Here is a 20,815-nt window from a genome sequence, read left to right as displayed (position 1 = left end):
GTCTGATATAAGGAAACCTGAAAGTTGTTGCAAATCACTACCCCCTCAACAGGAAGCCTTATGTTTCTTGCATACCAAGGATGTTGGCAGGTTACTCTGATTACCAAATTTGGTGCTTAGAGATACTCTTCCTCTTCCCTGCAACCTTTCCAAAGCTGGTGGCAATCAGTTGTGATGAGTTTCCAAGTTGCAAAATTCCCAATGATCTGGACAACACTAGGATAAGATGCTGCTTTGCTGTTATTCTATATAAGCTATAGTATATTCAATATTAGTCTTTCAGTCTTTATGATAGAAGCAGATTAAATCAGGAAGTCAACAACTTCTACCCATCATTTCCAGCCATAGCCTTTTTCTGTTACAGGTCAAGGATGTTAACATTAGATTACAACAGGAGTATGGCAACAGAAGTCACTTTAACTATATTTTGAACATGATTTTTGACATTTTGAGAAATGGAGACTTTTAACCAAGGAAGATTACAACTTCCGAACCAAAGAAGATTACAAGCCCAGAAAAACTAAATGACAGTTGTTTCAGACTTTAAATGTATTACAAGTCACAAAAGTGGGCTAAAATGGAACATGCATACATTACATAGCAAATGGTTTAGCTTAACGAGTCTTGTGAACATATCCAATCTCTCTTCTATTCCCCTTTCTAATAGCAATAATACAATTCTCTACATAAATTCTATAGGAAGCTTTCCAAGTAGAAATTTTTCCATAACTGCCATAGCTAAATTACACTCCCCCCTCCCCCAATTTTCCATTGTTATTAGTCACTATTTTTCAGATCCTGTATCTATTACAACTCTGGGAGAATGAATAGCTTGTTGTGTTTCTTTTTTAATTCCCTTTAAAACAGTTTTTGCAATTGGAGAACTGTTTCAAAACATAGTTATTAGGGGATTTTGAATATGTGCTCTTAAATCTTAAGTTCAGAAGTAATTACTGATGAGACAACGTTTTAAAAGGGCTTTAGTTTTAAACATTTTTATTTGAACTTTCACTGAAGTTCAGAGCATGATAGATTGGATTTTAGAAATTTATTGAATATATTGGATTTTCCAGTATTTGAGTCAGGTTTAACCATCATGAAAATTCAGCACACCTTACACTTCTGGTTTTACTAATATGTTCACTATGTTTCATGAGTATGAAAACATCCACCTGGACTGCATTGTTTCCAATATGACTGAATGTTCCCCCCTTCAAAAAGAAAACTTGCAGATGGAGGGAAGTGTTCCACCCCAGACTTCTCCCAGACATGATACTGTTCTCTAATCAATGATTGAATGTTGTTGGGTTTGGCATGACGTTTTTTATAAGGAAGGGGGGAAAACAATTCACTAATGCCTCTATTTTTAGTTTTTTCTTACTACATTCCACATACAGAATTCCACTTCTAGGTAGAAATTACATCTTCTATTTTGAAGAAGCAGTTTCATTCATGAAACAGGCTGCCCTGCAGCCCCCTTCCCATCACTGCAGGACAACATGGATATAGGTAGAGATTGAAGATGGAAGGAAGGCAGTTGCTTTTGGATTGTTCCGACCTAAGAAATTAATTAAGAAAAAAATACTTTGTACTTAATTTTCCCTCCACACAGCTGAACTCAGCATTCTTTTTGCCCCACATAAGTTACCTGGGGCTTTTCACCGGGATTCAATAAACAGACCAGTTTTGTTTTGTTTTTATACCAAAGCCTATAATGCTAGGATTGAGAAGTCACTTAAGTATAGAGCAGAGCAGGCTAGAGCTCATGCAGAATGTTACCAATTGCAAAATTACAGCCAGATAACTATTTGCTTCCCACATCTATTTAAAAATAAATAATTCACCCATTCATACTTGCAAATCAAAATTTTGAATTGCTAGGTATTATTAGCTAATAGCTGTGATTTAAAAAATCTGAGGTTGATGAATGTAGCTTGGTACTTTAAAAAAACAAATGTTTCCTTATATGGACAGTTTTAGATTTCAAAACTGTTTTCCAAGATACATCTATCTCCCTACCTGCACTAGAAAGCAATTGAAGGCAGCACTTTAGCATTGAACGGATTGCATACCAGAGACTGAACATCTGCACGGGAGAATCATGAGTCAACAAGGTTAATCCTGGGAGTGGTGCCACAGCATGCTGGATTTGGAAAGCACTTATATAAGTGTTCTGGGGCAGGATTAAACCCATTGCCCTCAATCTCTTATGATTCAGCTACTGCTTCCCATCCCACCCATGTCATTTGAGCATTGCAAGACAGCGCCTGGCTGGGCAATCATCTGAAATATACTTTCTTTTCTCCAAGGAGAAAGCACCTATGCTATGGAAAGATACTACCAAGTTCAGAACCAAGCTTTTGACTATTTGACAGCAAAATTTTAAGGCATTTAGTTTTGAAAATTTGAGAATTCTTTTTAAAAGTTACTGCATAGTGCTAGGTACATTCTTCCTCTTCCTGAAGCATTATTCTTCATAAATTACCTCTCTTACTTTCATAGAATATGCTCTTTACGCAAAACCTGCACAAAAATTCCTTTTGGTTAAAAATCAAACAGAACTGTGAACAGAAGAGTTGCTCTGGGCTGTCCTTAAATTACAAACCCGAAACAACTTCATAGCTATTAGTGTGGTGCAGTATCAGAAAGACAGGTGTAGCAAAATTTCTTGAATCGTACCCTCAGGAACTGAGGTACTGTACTATCACTCATCTTTGAATATGACATCAGCTCAGTGGTTGAGAGATGCAAGCTATAACACAAAATGGTTTCAGGATGCTAATTTGGAAAAGCCAGGGAATCACTAACACAAAGGGCTTCATTTGAATTGGGGTTTTCTTAGACTTTAGAACCTGTTTTAATAATGCCACATTGCAGTCCTCCAGTAAGGAAAAAGGAATTCACATATTAAAAGAGAAAACCAAGTAGTTGTCACTTCACCATTGTATAAATCACAATTGTTTTTCCTTACAGAGTTGGAACTAGGGGTTAAATTACTAATTTTTAAATGAATGTACCAGTAGAAGCATACAAGGGCATCTCATTTTGAAAGTCGATCATCTCAACAGGTTACTTCTAGCATTTTGAAATTCTTTGAAAACAGAAGTCTTTTCCTGCACTGTTCTGTTCTCTCATGTCCACAAATGAAGCCTCTAAAAGCAAATGGAAAAGGTATATATAATTTTGGACAGGAGAATTAAGTATTTTAAAATATATATTCATGAGTCCTTGTGGGCTTCATTCCAGCAGGAATGTAATGGGGGTATTTGAAAAAGATGTTTACCAAAAGATTTCTCCCACTCACTAACCATTTCCAAGTTAATGCCATCTTTGATATGTTAAAGCTAAAAAAAAAACCATATAATTTTCAGCCTACAACGTTATCCAACATATTTGGGAGGGTATCAATTTAGAAAAATCTGCTATAAACTGGGCAATAATTTCAGTTGAAGCCAAATAACAATCCAGCAAGAATTGGATTGAAGGAAAGAATTGGAGCCAGAGGTTAAACTGCTACTACAGACTGCAAAAAATGTGCAATATATGCCTGATTAATATGAAAAAGCACAAATATTAATTCTGTATCCATCTGCAAAACAACTTGTATTTTTGATGATGTAAAACACCTAATCTAAGTAATGACTTAATGTTATCTTCACAATAAATCTAAATGTTTCTGAAAAATACATCTGGAAAGTGTTGTTTCTACCAATTGAATTAGTAGAATTGCATCAAGCAATTGTGTTTGATAATTGTACTAGATGGTACATTTCTTTTGGTCTGAAAAGTGATCATGTAAAATTTTACTTGATCTGACTGGAAGCTAGAACTACTGGGAGCACAATTTTACCTAAGGACCTTGCTCCCGTTGCCCTTCAGCCTAGATATGAGTTAGTTGTTTGACTGGAATGATTATATGCTTAGAAAAATATTATACTTATGTTCAGTTTTGTCTACCAAAGCAAAGGAAATTTAAAGATAAATAGAAAGATTTTAAAAAACGCACAGCATAAAATCACACTGAAAATAATTTATTAATCATAGGCAATTTATTCTTCTAACAAACTTCGCTTTTTAAAATTATTCTTTACTAGAACCTAGTAACCTAGGCCTTGAAAATTTCATTTGGAAGTACTGCCTCAATTCAAACTCTTGTCAAAGTATAAGCTGTGCCAAATCTAGACTTCTGCTAATTGTGCTTGGAAGTGGGAAGTATTATCAGAAAAGAAACACCTGCTACTCATCGTTGTCTCATTTTATGAACCGCTCTGTTCCTTTACCTTTCTCTCCAATCATACAATTCAAAGCCAATTCATCCTCTCAGGCAAAGGTATATCCAATACTTTATTTCTAAAATGAACTATGCCAAAGCTTTAGCCTATCTGGGAATAAGGCATACTCTGTTCTTAATGAGATGAGGGAGTTAGTTGGCTGTTCTATTAAAAAAAAAAGTAGAGACTGCCATTATTAGAAAAAGTGAAGGATCCAAGAAAATATAAACAGTTTCAGCTGCCTTTTCCTCATTCTTCTTGCTCATGTAATCTGCAAATGCTGAGAAGAGTAAATGATGATATCTATAGTGCCTTGAGGTCCAGCAGGGCTTTGCTGAAGGTGAAATGCTACTCGTCTTTCCAAGAAATACCATCTGATGCTTGCTTTTTCCCAAAGAAGCTGGTAGCTCCTCCTCACTCCAGTTGCCTGATTAATATATTGAAGATGACAAAAATGCCTTGTTGAAGCCCACAAACAATTTGTTTAATAATTTAAGTTATGCTTTATGTAAAAAACAAGAGCCTTTGAAAAGAGTCAAAGGAGATATTTTTAAAGGTAAACTTAACTATGAAGGGTTTACTGAACACATAGAGCACAACCCATTACTTTGAAAAAACTTTATCCCTCCCCAGTCTAGACAGATATTCATTCTCTTTAGGGTAAGAGGAAAGTAGACATGATAAATGTTTAGATATTAAACAACCCTTTAGTCCAATAATTAAAAACCACTAAGGAAGAAACTGAAGACCTGGTCCATTAATTGCCATGAATCATGCTTGGAATGATTATTAACTTTTGTCCAGGTGGAAACATTGTTTCTCAGCACTTCTTCTTACCATTGCGAAGGAGTTTTTTGCGTTTAAGAATCATTTCATACAGTTTTTCCAGAGCTGGCTGAAGGCCTAGTCCACTAATGGCACTGCAACCTTGGATGTGGCTCAAAGTTGAAGTATATAGTTCATGTAAGCCAAGGTGCTTCTCCACCTCAGCTACAGAGAGTGCATGTGCCACATCCTGTTTGTTAGCCAGCACAAGCACAGGAATTCCCTGATTGTCTGAGGAGTGTGTAATTTTGTGCAATTCAACTCGAGCCTCTTCCAAACGTTCAACCTCTGCTGAGTCAACTACAAAAACAACCCCATCTGTTCGGCGCATGTAGGATTTCCAGAGAGGACGCAGTTTTTCCTGGCCGCCCACATCCCATACTTGGAAAGTGATGATGCGAGAGGTTCCCAGTGGCACTCGGATCTTTTCCATGTTGAAGCCCTTGGTAGGTGCACTCTTGATAAACTCCTGAAACTTCAGACGGTAAAGCAGAGATGTTTTGCCAGCTGCATCTAATCCAACTATGACCACATGCAGAGCCTGCAAGTGAGGCAGGAAAGGAGGCACAGGTGCCAACTGATTCCCCATAGTCATTGAATAGACACCAAATCTTGAAAAGCACCAATTGATGATCACTGCTCACGACAGCTAAGAAATTGTGACAAGAGTCAGAGTTAATACTTAATTTAAACCCATGAAAGCATACAGTACATGGATCATGTCTAAAGATGTAATTTTCATCTTCATCATCCTAGCATTTGCCACATATGCAAGGTCCATTTTTTGGATACTAAGAACAAAATTGATGTAGTTTTTCTTCAGTACCTATATCATGTATGAAGATAGTCTTCAGATATCCAAAATAAATCTAAATTAATAGATTAATCTCAAATATCATAAGCCAAACTTTATATTGTCCTGACATATAATAAAGGAACCCACCTACATAATAGCTATTGGGACATTCCTTTGCAGCAGACAAGATTCGACAGATTCTGTTGCAAATTCTTGGTCTAGTCTAGACTATTCCTAAAGTAAGATCCCTCATTACATTAAATAATCTGATATCCAAAGCTTGTACTTTTTTTCTGAGTTAGCCTAATAATTTTATTAGGCTAAAACAAAATTTAGAATGTATGACTAACATGATTAATCTTTATTTTTGTATTATAAAATTTTCCCCATCTATTTGAATATATATATATAATTTTCTTATGTTTTTGCGGGTACTTACATATATGGTATTCAGCTTTGTTCGGGTATTTTCCCATGTCATTATAGTTATGCTTTTAAAGTTGTAGCAATGTTTCGGCAGAATCTCATCTGCCATCATCAGGCTTCATGATGAGATTCTGCCGAAACGTTGCTACAACTTTAAAAGCACAACTGCAATGACGTGGGAAAATACCCGAACAAAGCTGAATGCCATACATGTAAGTACCCGCGAAAACTTAAGAAAAAAATAATACACACACACACCATTGTTTCACAAATAAAATGTGTTCTTTCATCTTTAATTCTAACAAATGCAGGTTAAATCTGTTGTGATCGAATGGACTTATGAAAAATGTTATTATTACAGTATATAAAATTTCATGAATTAAATTTAATCCAAATAGGCTTTAGTATATGTAGTAAAATGTAATTAGGATACCAGAAGGAATTTTGCTTTGTTACTCTAAAGGACAAACAATATCTCCCAATCCACATAAAGGCCAGAAGATAGTAATGATCAGCCAGAATTAAGTAATATCCCCTCCGCAATTTTGGGTAACTCATAACCTGAAAACAGAATCAATTTTCACCGAGATTTTTCCAGTCAGCCTTCAATCGATTACAAACAGGCACAAAATTTCCTATAAAACAAGGCTGTATCATGCTTTCTAATATGACAGCCACTGTATTATTGTTCTTCATATATGGGTGGAAAGGATATTTGTTTATAATCAGAAGAGTAATTTTCCTTCCCTCCTAAACCCAGCTGGACTTGGACATTATAATCAGATTTAGATATGGATGTTCAGTGCCTTTCTATACAAAGAAAGAGCAAGGTTCGCATCCAAAAGTAGACTAGAAAGCAGACAGACTGTAGGCTTCAAACCTAGCTCTGTCAACTGCAAACGACAGCAGTAGCCTTTGTAAAGTTAAGGCTGCATCTTAAAAACGTGAACCGACAAACTTTCAGCCAACAAATGCATCAGAGAGGGAGCCTGCATACAAAGTTACTCCCCGAAGCTTTTTACTTTCTTACAACTAAAAAAAAAAGTGGGGTCTTTTTGTTGCCTTAATTATAAACTACTTTAAAGTGAGGTGGCCGCAAATTTCACGGAGCGGCTTCTAACAGACAGGTGAGCGACGAGAGACTGCGCAAGTGATCCAAATCTTTTATCTCTAAGCTGCTCATTTCTTTTAGAGAATATGGACAGTGGAAAAGAATTAAGCCCGCTTAGAGGCATCGCCCTGGATTTATGTCCCAACCACCGAGCGAAAGGCAGTGTGGTCTGTAATCACTCCCCGGAGAGAGAGAAATAACTCCTCGTATATGCTGGTGAATTTTTAATTTACAATACTCTTTCGATTTGCAACATTAAATTAATTTAGTGCTGAAAATAGGCGCCCAGATCCAGGCCAAACTCAGATCTGCCTAACGAGAACTAGCAGGAACTTTACCTCCATCAGGGATCCAAGCTGACAGCTGAACACCCGCATCCGCAAAAACTCAGCCAGCACTGCAGAAACTCCTCACGCGCCCAACCGCCAACTACAGAAAGAGAAGCTGCGGCCGCGGCGAAAAGAAGGCGGGACTTCTACGGCACCACTCAGCGCCTGTCTGGACGGCTGCAAAGGGGCGGGACCGTGCTGGAGGCGGGACCAAGGAGGAGGGCCAACTAAAGGCTCGCGAGAGTTGCCGCTTGTACAGCGCTTGGTCCGGGAGTTGTTTGAAAGGGAAGCCTGGGCTGAGCGAATCGTTGCGGCACGATTTACTTTTAGTCCCCAGGTCTGTACCTTAACCCGGGGTTATATGAAAGCTGAAAATGAAGCCATAGTGTGTCCCCGGGCAGGTGTGCAAAATTTATTTTTTTCCATCAGTCACACAGTTTATTTCCTAGGGCAATCACTGCCCGTTTTACTTCAACGTGGAATGTTGGGGCACTGTGAGCTTCCGACTCACTTGTGAAAGGCATGAAATCAAGGCGGAGACAACACTCCAGACGGGTCTCCAGCCTTGGCAACTTTAAGACTTGTGGACTTCAAATCCCAGAGTTCCTCAGTTTTGCTGGCTGAGGAACTCTGGGAGTTGAAGTCCTCAAGTTGAAGTCCTCAAGTCTTAAAGTTGCCAAGGTTGGAGACCCCTGCTCTAGAATATAGGCAAGCGTATTCTTTCCCGGGAAATCGCTCTCCCAGTTTCGAAATTTGAGGACCAGATATTCAAAAGAATTCCGAGTTATGGGCCGCCTGCCTGTGTTCGCAAACATTTACCCGTAAATCACGGTTTACAGACAAGGTTTACAGCAAGGCAAGTTTAAGACTTGTAGATTTCAACTCTCAGAATTCCTGAGCTAACATAATTGGAGGAGGAATTCCTGGAGTTGAAGTCCACAAGCTGTCAAGCTTGAAGACCTCTGGCCTAATGGGTTGGTTGGGCTCGTATAAATGCTACAGTAGAAAAGTCTACGGGCTCTGCTTTTGTATGAAGAAGTTCGTAAACTTAAGTCTGCACTTTTCTACATCGCAACGAATTGTCATCGGAGGCACTCAAAGACTTCCAAAATAACTCTCCCCGCTATATGGGAAAGAAGCCACCTTCAGCCGACCAGGCTGAGGAGAAATGTTCCAGTCTAGTGTTCAGAAACATGTGCTTAGCGTAATAACTTACTCTCCTGAGCAACCGTAGTCACTACTTCTATTCCCAGCAAAGTGAAACGAAAGTTTTAAGATCCTTAGTAAACGCATGCTTTGAACTGGCAGTAACGCCACACTGTGCGGAACTCTTGTTAACTCCAAAGACTTACAAAGCGGAACCTTCGCGAGAGGAGCTTGCTTTACCGATAACGGCCAGCTCGCTCCTCGAATTTGACTGGGACTTTTAAGATTTCCATTGTTTCCACCTCCCTCCTCGCTTTATAGTACAAGAAAAACCAGGGCTCTTGGCTTTCGGTGCTCTCTGGTGGCCAATTGTGCTACGTGCAGGAAGGAGCGGCTGGCATCCCTTGAGTTGCCCGGCGTCAGAGTATTGTGTCTTCACTTGCTGGCCCTTGGTCACTGCAACCAAGGCTGTGGTTTCTTCTCGCCAAGCCTCAGAATAGCACGTTGCAGAATGGCTGCCTACCATTGGGAAGCGCGCCGCAAGCAGATAATAATGGAGCACCGGCTGCGGCTGATGCAGGTGGTCGGATTGGGGAAAATCCTGCGCAGATAATGGGGGCGGGTGGGCGGCCAGGAGGGTTAGGTGGATGCGAGCAAAATGGAGGGCCCAAATAATCTTCTGGCCATTGGAGACCTTGCCTGTTTTTAAACGTGGTCTTCAAACTCCCGAAGTTTGTAGGATAAGTTCTGGAAGGCGCTAAGATTAAGGCGCTTAATCTTTAAAGCGGAACAAGTCTAAGCCCGAGTGTTTGCATGGAAATTACCCTTTGTTAAGAATGGTTACTTGTGATCCATGCTTTTACTGCATTTTGTAATCCCCTGGCTTCAAAAGATCCATAAAATGTGTTCAATATATGGAGTTTGAAGGATGTGTGTTTGTATTTATTTTCATGGTCATGATGTGCACGGAAGATGGCGTTTGATTTTGTTGTACAGGTGCAATGACAATAAAGTAATGTAAACTAAAAGAACAGCTTCCCTATCTTTTCCTATCACCTAGGCTAGGCTGTCATAAAGTAGGCTTATTAAAAAAAAGACAAAATATCTGCATAAACTGTTATGACTGGTGAGACTTGCTCATTAGACCTCCCCCCATCCCAGGATACTATGCTGAGTTGGTGTTTTCTACCTCTCTTTGGGTGGCATGAAACAAAACCAGTCTGACATTTGTAACCCCTTGCAGATTCCTTCTACCTCTATTGCTTTGTTTACTGTCACTGTCGTTACTAAGATAGTGAGAAAACCTGACCAATTTTATATACCTTAACACTACCCTTGTCAGAATATGAAAAAAATACTTTAGTAGTTATACAGATGACTGAGGCAATGGATGAAACTAAGACAAAAACTGGGAATATGGCAGAGAAAATGTTGTTGGGATATATTTACATCTTGGTTAGGTGTAAGTAGGGAAAGACCTGGGTCAATCTGTCTTCTGACTTACACTAGTACTTGTTTCTGGCTGCGTTGGTCTAGACATGCCAGGATTTTTAGTGACTTATCTTGTAATTCTATGAATGTGACAAGCCTTCTCTCCCCAAAGCAAAGTACATATGGTTTGCTCATAGGAGCCCTGGCATATATTTTTTTCCTGGCTTTTTTGGATGTGGGCTAAGAAAGCACCAGATGTTTAACCAAAAGGCAGAGTGGCTTAAAGAAAAGTTGGATGCCAGGCACTAAAGGGGAGAAAAACATAATCAGAAACCACAGGGTAAAGAAATTAGGACCAGAGAAAGAAAGAATAATGAAATATATGGAATGCAGAAGACTGAGAATAATTTCAGAAAAAGTAGCAAAAAAGGGCTCATTTATTCTAAAACTAAAATAATCTATAAAAATAAAGGGGGGGAATATATAGATTGAACTAACCAGCAACAGAACAACAGAGGTGAGGAGTTGAGAACAGGAGGCTTCCAAGAGACAGGAAAGAGTGGAGGAGCCGAAAGGCAGTTATAGATGGGGTGTACCATTTCAATATCAAGCAGCCTTTATCAAAACTGAACAACTTGTAAAAAATGATTAGCTATATTTGAATTTGAGCATATTTTCAGTAGCATTATTAATCTGCAGGCTTGATTGTATCTTCATAAATAGCTTTCAGAACCATATTTAAAAATATTTTAATAACTGTTATTATAATCAGGAAGCCAATTGATGAGATTGATTGTTCACCATCTTATCTACCTCTCCACTCTTTCCATTGTCCCATTTTGTGTGAGATGTTTTATTTATTGAATTCCAGATTTTCATTTTTAAAGGAATGAGATAGGGCACTGAGCCTGGCAGACATGGGCAAAGGGCCAAAAAAAAAATTAAGAGAGCAACTACAAATAATTAATCAAAATTGCCATTCTAATATTTTTTATTAGCAACTCCCTGTGGGCAATTCCTTCCTATGCACCAGGAAGGCTGCTATTAGGTTTCATTATCTGAATTTGAACAGACATTTGCCAAGAAATGCAATTTCTCAATACTCATGCATGTGGGCTTTTTGGGGGGATGGATATAGGAGAGCAGAATCGCAGAAGAAAGTGAGCAACAAGCTTCAAAGGAGAAAACCCAAAATTGCACCATCCCATTGGACTCCAACATGTCGTCTCAGAATTTGCCAGAAAAAGGTACAGGATTTAAAATATGTTCACAGGAGAGATATTGTTTTGGAGATAAATACAAAAGAAAGTGCTTATTTTTTTCTTCAGAAAATAATACCCAAGGAATTTAAAGAATAATTTTTGAACTGGCAAGGACTTACAGATATGGTAGACAATAAGACTCAACATCCCCAGCAAAGATAATTGATATGCTTCTTTGGGATGATATGGGTTTTGTCCCACTCCATCTGGAGAATGGGGAAGGCTGAAATAGATTTTCAGTATACAGTAAGAGTAGGCAATTTTCTTGGGCTAGAGTTTTGAAATGTTGATAACTTATGGATAGTGACATTCAAAATAAAATTGACTTATGCATTATATCATCCTGATCAGACTGAATGAGTCACATTATAAAAATATTTTTCAGCACAGGATGCTAGTATTGACAATTTAAGTCAGATTACCTAGAATTGATTTAATCCACATCCCAAGACATTTTCACAAAAGAGAAAGTCTTCGCACCTATTTTTTTAGGAATTGACCTTAATAAAATAAATGAGCTGAATTGTAGTAGTAGATGCAAAGGCTAGGATAATGCTAAAGGTCAAATTGCTATAGAATCTGTTCCACCAGTAAATATATATTTTTAGTATAGTATAGGATTAGTGGAAAAACAAAATAATTTTTAGAACATGGTAAGAAGTTGATGGTAAACTAAAAATCAGAAAGCTAGTTGGTTAACATTTGTACCTGTTTCATTTATATGGCACAATATAGAAATTAGCTACATTTGAAATGTGTGAATTGCCCTCTAAGAGCTACTTCTCCAAGTTATAAAAGGCTATTCAAAATTGTTACTTTGATAGCTCTTTAAGATAAATGAATTCCTTACATAAAAGCTACATTAATTTCCATAGAGACTGGGAATTGTTTGTAAATCTTATCAACCACTTTCACTGGAGGCTTCTGCATAAAAATTTTGAACAGGTTAGCTAGCAGCCTTTTCCAAAACAGGGCCATATTACATAGTTTTATTATGTTATGAAGCAGTCACTCTTGAGAGATTTATACCAACAAGAATTATTAGGTGTGTAGTGATGCTTCTAAGCCTGAACACTGACATATTGCAGGAAAGGAAGTGTTTGATTAACCCAACTACAACAGCAAAATACCTGTGCATCTAGTTTAACTAATATAGTGCTTCTGGATGTTGTGGGTTCCAGCTCCTTCTGCCCCACCAGCAGTGCCAAGAGCAAAAAGTGGTAGAATTATAATTTAAAACTTCTAATGATGTACCTTGCTTTACCTCCCTTCTTCAATTAAGCATTGCAAAATAAACTCTCAAATATTGTTCTCCAAATGATCAGGACTAGCATTCCCAGAAACCCGAGACAAATACACAGGGATTATAGAAGTCATGATTTCAAAACAATTGGAATTACTATTTTAGTTCTACCTTATATATTTTATATTGATTACAAAAATTAGTATTTTAATTCAAAATGATGAGAGCAAGATTGACAATAAACTTATTTCCCATCAGCGAAGTGAAAAGACAGACTTGGTTCACAGAGCTCAAACAGTTAAACATAACTAATAGTCCTGCTATTTGGTTGAGTTTACACAATACAGTAATCATACATCAGAGAACCATATATTAACTTATGTTTAGTGAATCCAGTGTGAGGTAACAGATAACAGATAATCAGAGTTGGAAGGGACCTTGTAGGTCATCTAGTCCAACCCCCCGCCCAAGCGGGAGACCCTGCACCATTTCTGACAAATGGCAGTCCAATCTCTCCTTTAAAGTCTCAAGTGATGGTGCTCTCACAACTTCTGAGGGCAAGCTGTTCCATTGGTTGATTGTTCTCACTGTCAGAAAGTTTCTCATTATTTCCAAGGTTAAATCTCTCCTTGTTCAGTTTCCATCCATTATTCCTTGTCTGGCCTACAGGCGCTTTAGAAAATAGCTTGACCCCTTCCTCTCTGTGGCAGTCCCTCAAATATTGGAAGACCGCTATCATGTCTCCCCTGGTCCTTCTCTTTACTAGACTAGCTACGTCCAGTTCCTGCAAACGTTCATTGTATGTTTTAGCCTCCAGTCCCCTAATCATCCTGGTTGCTCTTCTCTGTACTTTTTCTAGAGTCTCAACATCTTTTTTATAATGTGGTGAACAAAACTGGATGCAGTACTCTTAGGTCTTACTAAGGCTTTGTAGAGTGGTATTAGAACTTCCCTTGATCTTGATTGTGTCCCTCTGTTAATACAATTTAGGCTTGCATCAGCTTTTTTGGCTACTGCTGCACACTGCTGGCTCATATTTGGTTGGTTGTCCACTAAGACTCCAAGATCCCTCTCACAGTTACTGCTATTGAGCCTGGTTTCACCCAGTCTACATGTGTACTTTTGTTTTTTCTTGCCTAAGTGTAGGACTTTACTTTTCTCTACACTGAATTTCATTTTGTTAGATATGGCCCAGTGTTCTAGTCTGTCAAGATCCATCTGGATCTTGAGCCTATCTTTTTGGGTGTTAGCTATTCCTGCCAGCTTAGTATCATCTGCAAATTTGGTAAGTTCCCCTTCTATTCCCTCATCTAAGTTGTTAATTAAGATATTGAAGAGTACTGGGCCTGAGACAGAACCTTGTGGCACCCCACTGCTTACCTCCCTCCATGAAGACTTGAACCCATTAAGGACTACTCACTGAATACAGTTTGCCAGCCAGTTGCGAGTCCATCTAGTGGTGGTGCTATCTATTCCACTTTTTTCTAGCTTACTAAGAAGTAGTGGTCTACTTTGTCGAATGCCTTGCTGAAATCTAAATATATTATGTCCACAGTATTTTGCTGGTCTACTAATTTAGTCACTGTGTTGAAGAATGAAATGAGATTGGTTTGGCATGATCTGTTTTTAACAAACCCGGGCTGACTGCTAGTTATTACCTTACTTGTTTCTAGATGTTGGCAGATCTGTTTTTTTTATTACCCTTTCTAGTATCTTCCTGGGTATTGATGTTAGGCTAATTGGTCTATAGTTTCCTGGGTCTGTTTTTTTTTTCTCCCTTTTTTGAAGATGGGAACCACATCTGCTCTTTTTCAGTCCTCTGATAGTTCCCCGGTGCTCCAGGGTTTTTGAAAGATATGGTGCAGTGGTTCTGAGATGACCTTTGCCAGCTCCTTTAAAACTCTGGGATGTAATCCATCAGGCCCCAGTGATTTGTTTTCATCAAGATCAGACAGGTGTTTTCTTACTATTTTTTTTTTGCTTATTTTAACTTTTATTTCTGGTCTGTCTTTTACAGTTATGTTTTGGGTGGATTGAGCTATAGTTTCTTTTTGTGTGAAGACCAATACAAAGAATGAGTTAAGCAGTTCTCCTTTCTCTCTGTTGCCTGTTACTTCCTTGCCGTCTTCTCTCTTTAATGGACTGACTGTTTCCTTGATTTTTTTCTTGTTATTTATATGTTGGAAGAAACTTTTTTTTTATTATCTTTGACTTTTGTTGCAAGTCTTTGTTCGTTCTGAGCCTTTGCTATCCTGACTTCGTCTTTGCAAATTCTGGCTATCTGCTGATATTCTGCCTTAGTTGTATGTCGTTCTTTCCATTTTTTGTACTTGTCCTTTTTTTCTTTCAATTTGCCAGAGAGATCTTTGTGCAGCCATGCTGGTTTCTTCTTGGAGTGTTTGTTTTTCTTTCTCAGTGGTATTGTGCTGGTCTGGGCTTCTATGATCATACTTTTTAGAGCTTCCCAAGATTCTTGACTTGTTTTCCCCTTTAGGATTTTCATCCATGGAATCTTTCCCAAGTTCTCTCTGAGTTTATTGAAATCAGCTCTTTTAAAATCCAAGACTCTGGTGTCATCATGTTCTGTTGCTTGTGTTTGTGTTATATTGAATTCTAATATGACATGGTCATTGTCACCCAAGGTTCCTGCAGTTTCAACTCCATCTATCACTTCTTCTCTCTTTGTAAGAATTAAGTCCAGTATGGCTGTCCCTCTAGTTTCACCTTCTACCTTTTGGACAACAAAGTTGTCAGCTAGGTTGGTTAGGAATTCATTTGATTTCTCGCTTGGTGCAGAATTAGTTTTCCAATTGATATCAAGATAATTGAAGTCTCCCATTACTATTGTTGTATGTTTCCTGCATATGTTTGTTAGTTGGCTGGAAAAAAAGGACATCTATATTTTCTGCTTGATTGGGTGGCCTATAATATACACCTATGGCCATGTCATTTTTTTTTCTTTTATATTGACCCATATGCATTCTAGGAGGTTTTCATCTTTGGTTTCATGCATTTCTGTAGCAATATAGTGGTCCTTTACATACATTGCAACTCCACCTCCTCTTTTATGGGGTCTTTTTTTTTTAAATAGTTTGTATCCTTCTACCAATATGTTCCAGTCATGGGTTTCATCCCACCAAGTTTCTGTTATTCCAACCATATCATATTTACCTTCATGTATTCGTAGTTCGAGTTCACTCTGTTCCCCAGACTTTGTGTATTTGTATATAGGCACTTGAGATCTTTATGTCTGACACTGTGTTTATTGTCTACATAACCTGTGTTGTGCCTGCCTGTCCCTACTTTCTTGCCACCTGTTTGATTAGTACACATGGTATGGCACCCACTATTAAATGCTTGGTTGTGGTTGACATCAAGGTTGATAATCTTATCTGCACAAACATCTATTTTGCATGCACTGGTATCCTTATTAGTTTTAGGTTGCTGGGGACAGAAACGTTCTGAATCCATTAATTCTCTGTCCCCGCTGTTCAGTTTAAATGTTTATCCAGGAAATCTGTGAATTTAATGCCAAGTAACTCAGTACCTTTCTTTGATGGATGCAAACCATCTCTTTTGTACAGTTTTTCATTGGACCAGCTACAGAATCATGACTAATAAAAACAAAGCCTTCCCTTTTACCACACTCCTTTAGCCAACTCTGCTACACGCTTCCCTTTCCCTTTTTGTTCCTTGTATACTGGTAGAACTTCTGAAAGGATAAGCCTACAGCCCATGTTACTAAGTTCATACCCCAAGCTCTGGAAGTCTTTCTGAACCGAAAGTACATCCTTCTGGGACAGATCATTTGTACCGAGATGTATAATAGCATCAACATCACAGTCCTTGCTGGCATTCTTGACTATCTTAAGAATACGCTTTTTGTCTCTGCTGGCAGTAGCACCTGGTAGACACCTGACCTCTTTCAAAACCTCAGTATCCTTTCCTAAATTTACATCCCTTACAATCAAGTCCCCAACCAGAAAGTGGCTTGTCTTTTTGGATGTCTTGCTCTTCTTGTGTGACTGGTGCGTAATACCTGATTCACACTTTCTCCTTTTCAAAGTAAGTTCTTCTCCTAGGACCATGATCCCCGGCTTACTTCAGTTATCATTATCACAACTACCTTGACCTGTCACTTTAGTGTCCCTATTAAGGTCAGCAAGGGCACTGTATCTGTTATGCTGGGACACAGCAAAAGCTTTGCGTGTATGGTCCACAGCTCTCACCCTGCCAGATCCCACGGTTGTCCATACTGCCCTTTTCCTGTAGGATCTTTGTGGTAGTTGGGGCTGGTAGCACAGCAGCTCAATAGATGGCTGGATTGGGCACCTAAATTCTGCTTGGAGAGCACAGATTAGAGATTATAGATAGGTAATCTGTCCATGTAGACTGGTAATTTTTTTACAAAGAGGACAGTATCCAAGTTTGAAGAGTACTGCAAAAGACAGCGGTAAAACAAGTATTACACTGAACTAAGCCAGTCATTTTGAAATAAAATTACAATCTCAAGCGCACTTACCCTAAATGTCTTATTGGTATTCTTGGTTTATAGTTATATGGGCCACTATCTTTCTCCTTTCTACTCACCTTCTGCTTCCTTCACAAGCAGCCAGCAGCTCCTCCCACAACCTCTGGGAATTTGAAATGCAATGAAAGCAATTTCTACTCACCTTCTGCTTCCTTCACAAGCAGCCAGCAGCTCCTCCCCAACCTCTGGGAATTTGAAATGCAATGGAAGCAATTCAAACTGCCTCTTTCTTTTCTATGTCATGTAATGAAGTACAGTATGCTGTACAAATCCAGGAAATTTAATTAGATAAACTGTAGATAAGCATGCCATGTGAACAGCTCTACCAAATACACCACACATCTTTTTCAAAAAGAGAACTTTATTTCTTGGATATTGAACGATGCCGGACCACTAGGCATATTGAACGGTCCACTTGGATATTGAACGATGCCGGTCCACTAAGTGGACTGATGCCGGTCCACTTTGATGCTTGTGCTTTCAAGTCAGTCTTCGTTCTTGGCAATTTGATATTTGTGCTTTCAAGTCAGTCTTCGTTCTTGGCAACTGCCTGGACTGGTCCATGCAGTTTTCTTAGCAACATTTTTGAAAATGGTTGGTCTCCTCGCTGAGAGGAAGTGACTGGTCCAAGGTTACCCAGCTCTTCATGCCTAAGGCAAGACTAGAAGTCACATCTCTTGGTTTCTATACCTTAACAACTACACAAAACTTGTTCTGATAGATGTGTTCTAATAGTTTGTGCTGATCTTACAAGATGTGCAAGAAAACATCATAACATCATCATCATACAACAGTATCGTAAAAAGGATGGCAGAGTTCCATAAGATAATTCTGCTTAGGTAACAACTAGACTTCCGCCCGCCTCAGAGATACTACAAATTAAATTAGCCTAGAATTGCATTCTCTGGGCTTTGTATAATCTTTCCCCATTCCCACCTGCACTTCTGATTATCATTATTGTATTTTCAATGTGGTCACCTATATACGAAAGTAGTCATAGAATGATCTATGAAACTGTCTGCATCGTCTGAATAAATTCACTCGTTTTGCAGAGATCAAGCAGGAACGTTGCCTATGTCAGACAGAGCATGTTCCAAGTCAAAGTGGTAAACTGCTCAAAAGATATAAGGTAAGATGACAGAAGTAAATGATGGGTTTTTCTTCCCTGCTGCTGGAGACCTATTTATCCCCAGATCTGAAATGGGGCCCATTTCAATCTAGTTCGGGAATGTTGCATTTTTTTTTTTTTAAAGTGCTATTGGACAATCTAGATCTGGGATGTCAAACTCAAGGCCTGGGGGCTGGATTCAGCCCATGGAATGTTTACATCTGGCCCGTGGGGCTGCCCTGGAAATAGCACAGGACTGCCCCACAGTGCCTCTGCCAGCAAAAATTGAGCTTGTGAGGGCTGTGCATGGCCCTCCTGAACTCTGTTTTAGCTGGTAGAGGGTGGCAGGGAGCCGTTGCAGTCAAAAATTGAACTTGGGAACTCATTTTCGCTAGCAGAGTGCTCTGGCTACCACAGGCGCCCCTTGACACAAGTGATGTCATGCTGGCCACACCTACCCTCTGGCACCCCGAGGTCAAACAACCCTGATATGGCCCTCAATGCAATCGAGTTTGCACCCGACCTAGATTTTCAGACTTTTTAATGACCCTTTACGTCCCATATAAAGGAAACATGCCTGCTTCCCTGTTGTATATCTGCTTTGGGATTTTTTTCTAGAATAGTGCCCACAACCTCTCTGACCCATTTCATAGCAGAAGCCTGGCTGAAGTTTTAAATGCACCTTGAAGCCTTGAGAAGTCAAGGTAATAGGAAAAGGCAAGTTGTTGCCAAAGTCTATTTGACTAAATAGTATAACAGGTATAACAGCAGCAATAGCACTTAGATTTATATATGGCTTCACAGTGCTTTGCAGCAGGGGTCACCAACCTTTTGGGCCTCAGAGACCACTAAATTCATTTTAGATCCCGCGGACCACTAATATCTGCCTAATGAGTGGGTGGGTGGGCATGGCTAGGTGGTCATGTGACTGGGTGGGTGTGGCCACTCAATTTCACATCAAGGGGCACCTCACTGGCCTCTACTCATCTCCCACTCCCAGCCCTCATCGTTTCCCCACCCGGGCTCCTTAGGGCCCCAACAGGATGCAGTTGGAGCTAAGCAGCTACCACAAGAGTTGGCAAAAGAGCTAGCTTAATTCAAATTGATTAAGAGGCTCAGCAGAAGCAACTCACCGAGGACTAGGAGCATAGGCTTTCCAAGCAGAGGAAAGACTTGTGGGAGTGCAAGGCCAGGTACTGGCGCCTGGAAGCTCAGCTGGCTGAGATGGTCATCCAGTTCCATCCAGGCCATGATACAGTCCCACTGGAACAAGGCCTTCTGGCTCTTTGCCACCAGTGGCGCTTCCCTCCAGCCTTTGCCCCAAACCCTGCACTAGGAGGTTGAAGCAGACCCCAAGTCGGAATTTCTACCACCCTCCGACCAGCACAAAAAGACCCCGAAAGGTGAACCTCTCTGCAGCAACACAAATGTTCATTGCACGTATCCAGCCCAGGGGCCCTATTTAGTGCAATATAAAAATGCAAATAGCTTTTCTGCGGACCACCAAAATTTTCTCATGGACCACCAGTAGTCCACTGCTTTACAGCACTCCCTGAGCAGTTTACAATGTCAACATATTGCCCCAAACAACCTGGATCCTCATTTTACCAACCTCGGAAGGATGGAAGGTTTGAGCCCTATCAGGATCAAACTCCAGGCTGTGGTGAATACTGCATTTTAACCACTGTACCACCAGATAAGTGGTGTTGTAGAGCTCAATGGATTTTTCTGCATTGAAACTTTAGGTAGGATATTAAAGCAACTAGTTGTGATTAATGCAAGTAGTTCTCCTTTATCTCCTGTGTTTTTCTCTATAAGGCTTCTGGCATTCTCTGTGGCTTCATTCTTAGAGATTCTATGACCCATCGCCTTTTTGTTCCTTTTTGTGCCTTTTCCATCTTCAGATTTGTTCTTCCAACATGTTCTAACTATAACATATGGCTTTGGGTAGGATGGGATGTGGTGTTGGATTAGGGATTAATGGGCTATATTTTCTCTTCTAGTCTTTAGACTACATACAACAGTGGTAACAATACAGCTGAAAACAACACGGAGAAATGTTCTGTAACTGCTGCAGGACAAAATGCCACATGTCTTGAGCTGAAATCTGCCAGAGCATACGGTCAAGATTAATCTTCCGGGAATTCTTCTGACAGTATAATAAAAGTTCTCTGAAGTCACAGACCCACAGTGCCTGCCTTTATGTGAAACTTTGCTATAACCCCTCCCCACTTTTCTCCCTGAAACTTCCACAGCCCAAACTTGCCTGTTATCTCTTTCATTTTGGGGAACAGGTTTGAAAAAGACTGGGAAAGAATCTGGTAGGACAGATTTAA

The 20,815-nt window shown here is 39.5% G+C and overlaps 1 protein-coding gene and 1 long non-coding RNA gene across 3 annotated transcripts; one reads left to right on the top strand and one right to left on the bottom strand.

Annotated features, from left to right (window-relative positions):
- Positions 1–1,366: 1,366 nt before the first annotated feature.
- On the bottom strand, positions 1,367–7,895 carry ARL4D (ARF like GTPase 4D). Its single transcript, XM_026720959.2, has 3 exons — positions 7,768–7,895; positions 5,109–5,745; positions 1,367–1,558 (listed from the first exon to the last, which is right to left on the bottom strand). The coding sequence occupies exons 2-3, from the start codon at positions 5,689–5,691 to the stop codon at positions 1,485–1,487; spliced, it is 657 nt and encodes a 218-aa protein (XP_026576744.2). The 5' UTR covers positions 5,692–5,745; positions 7,768–7,895; the 3' UTR covers positions 1,367–1,484.
- A 1,389-nt stretch (positions 7,896–9,284) lies between these two features.
- LOC113449810 (uncharacterized) lies at positions 9,285–20,661 on the top strand. Of its 2 annotated transcripts, none has more exons than XR_015739994.1 (4): positions 9,285–9,487; positions 11,474–11,582; positions 18,424–18,500; positions 20,483–20,661. It is a non-coding gene; the product is annotated as an uncharacterized LOC113449810 (long non-coding RNA). The 2 variants fall into 2 exon arrangements; XR_003375863.2 differs by having other exon boundaries at positions 9,289–9,484.
- The last annotated feature ends 154 nt before the right edge of the window (positions 20,662–20,815 follow it).

The sequence above is a fragment of the Pseudonaja textilis genome, chromosome Z (genome assembly GCF_049901715.1).
Source record: "Pseudonaja textilis isolate UNSWEBS1 chromosome Z, rPseTex1.2, whole genome shotgun sequence".
Taxonomy (NCBI): domain Eukaryota; kingdom Metazoa; phylum Chordata; class Lepidosauria; order Squamata; family Elapidae; genus Pseudonaja; species Pseudonaja textilis.
Note: the sequence above shows the minus strand (reverse complement) of the source record. Positions and strands in the feature narration are given on the sequence as shown.

Excerpts from the sequence above, each read along its gene's own strand:
- ARL4D (XM_026720959.2), bottom strand. The coding sequence starts at position 5,691 with ATGACTATGGGGAATCAGTTGGCACCTGTGCCTCCTTTCCTGCCTCAC. Across the intron at positions 1,559-5,108 it reads CAAAAAACTCCTTCGCAATG|GTCGGAACAATCCAAAAGCA; the intron begins GTAAGAAGAAGT and ends TTAATTTCTTAG.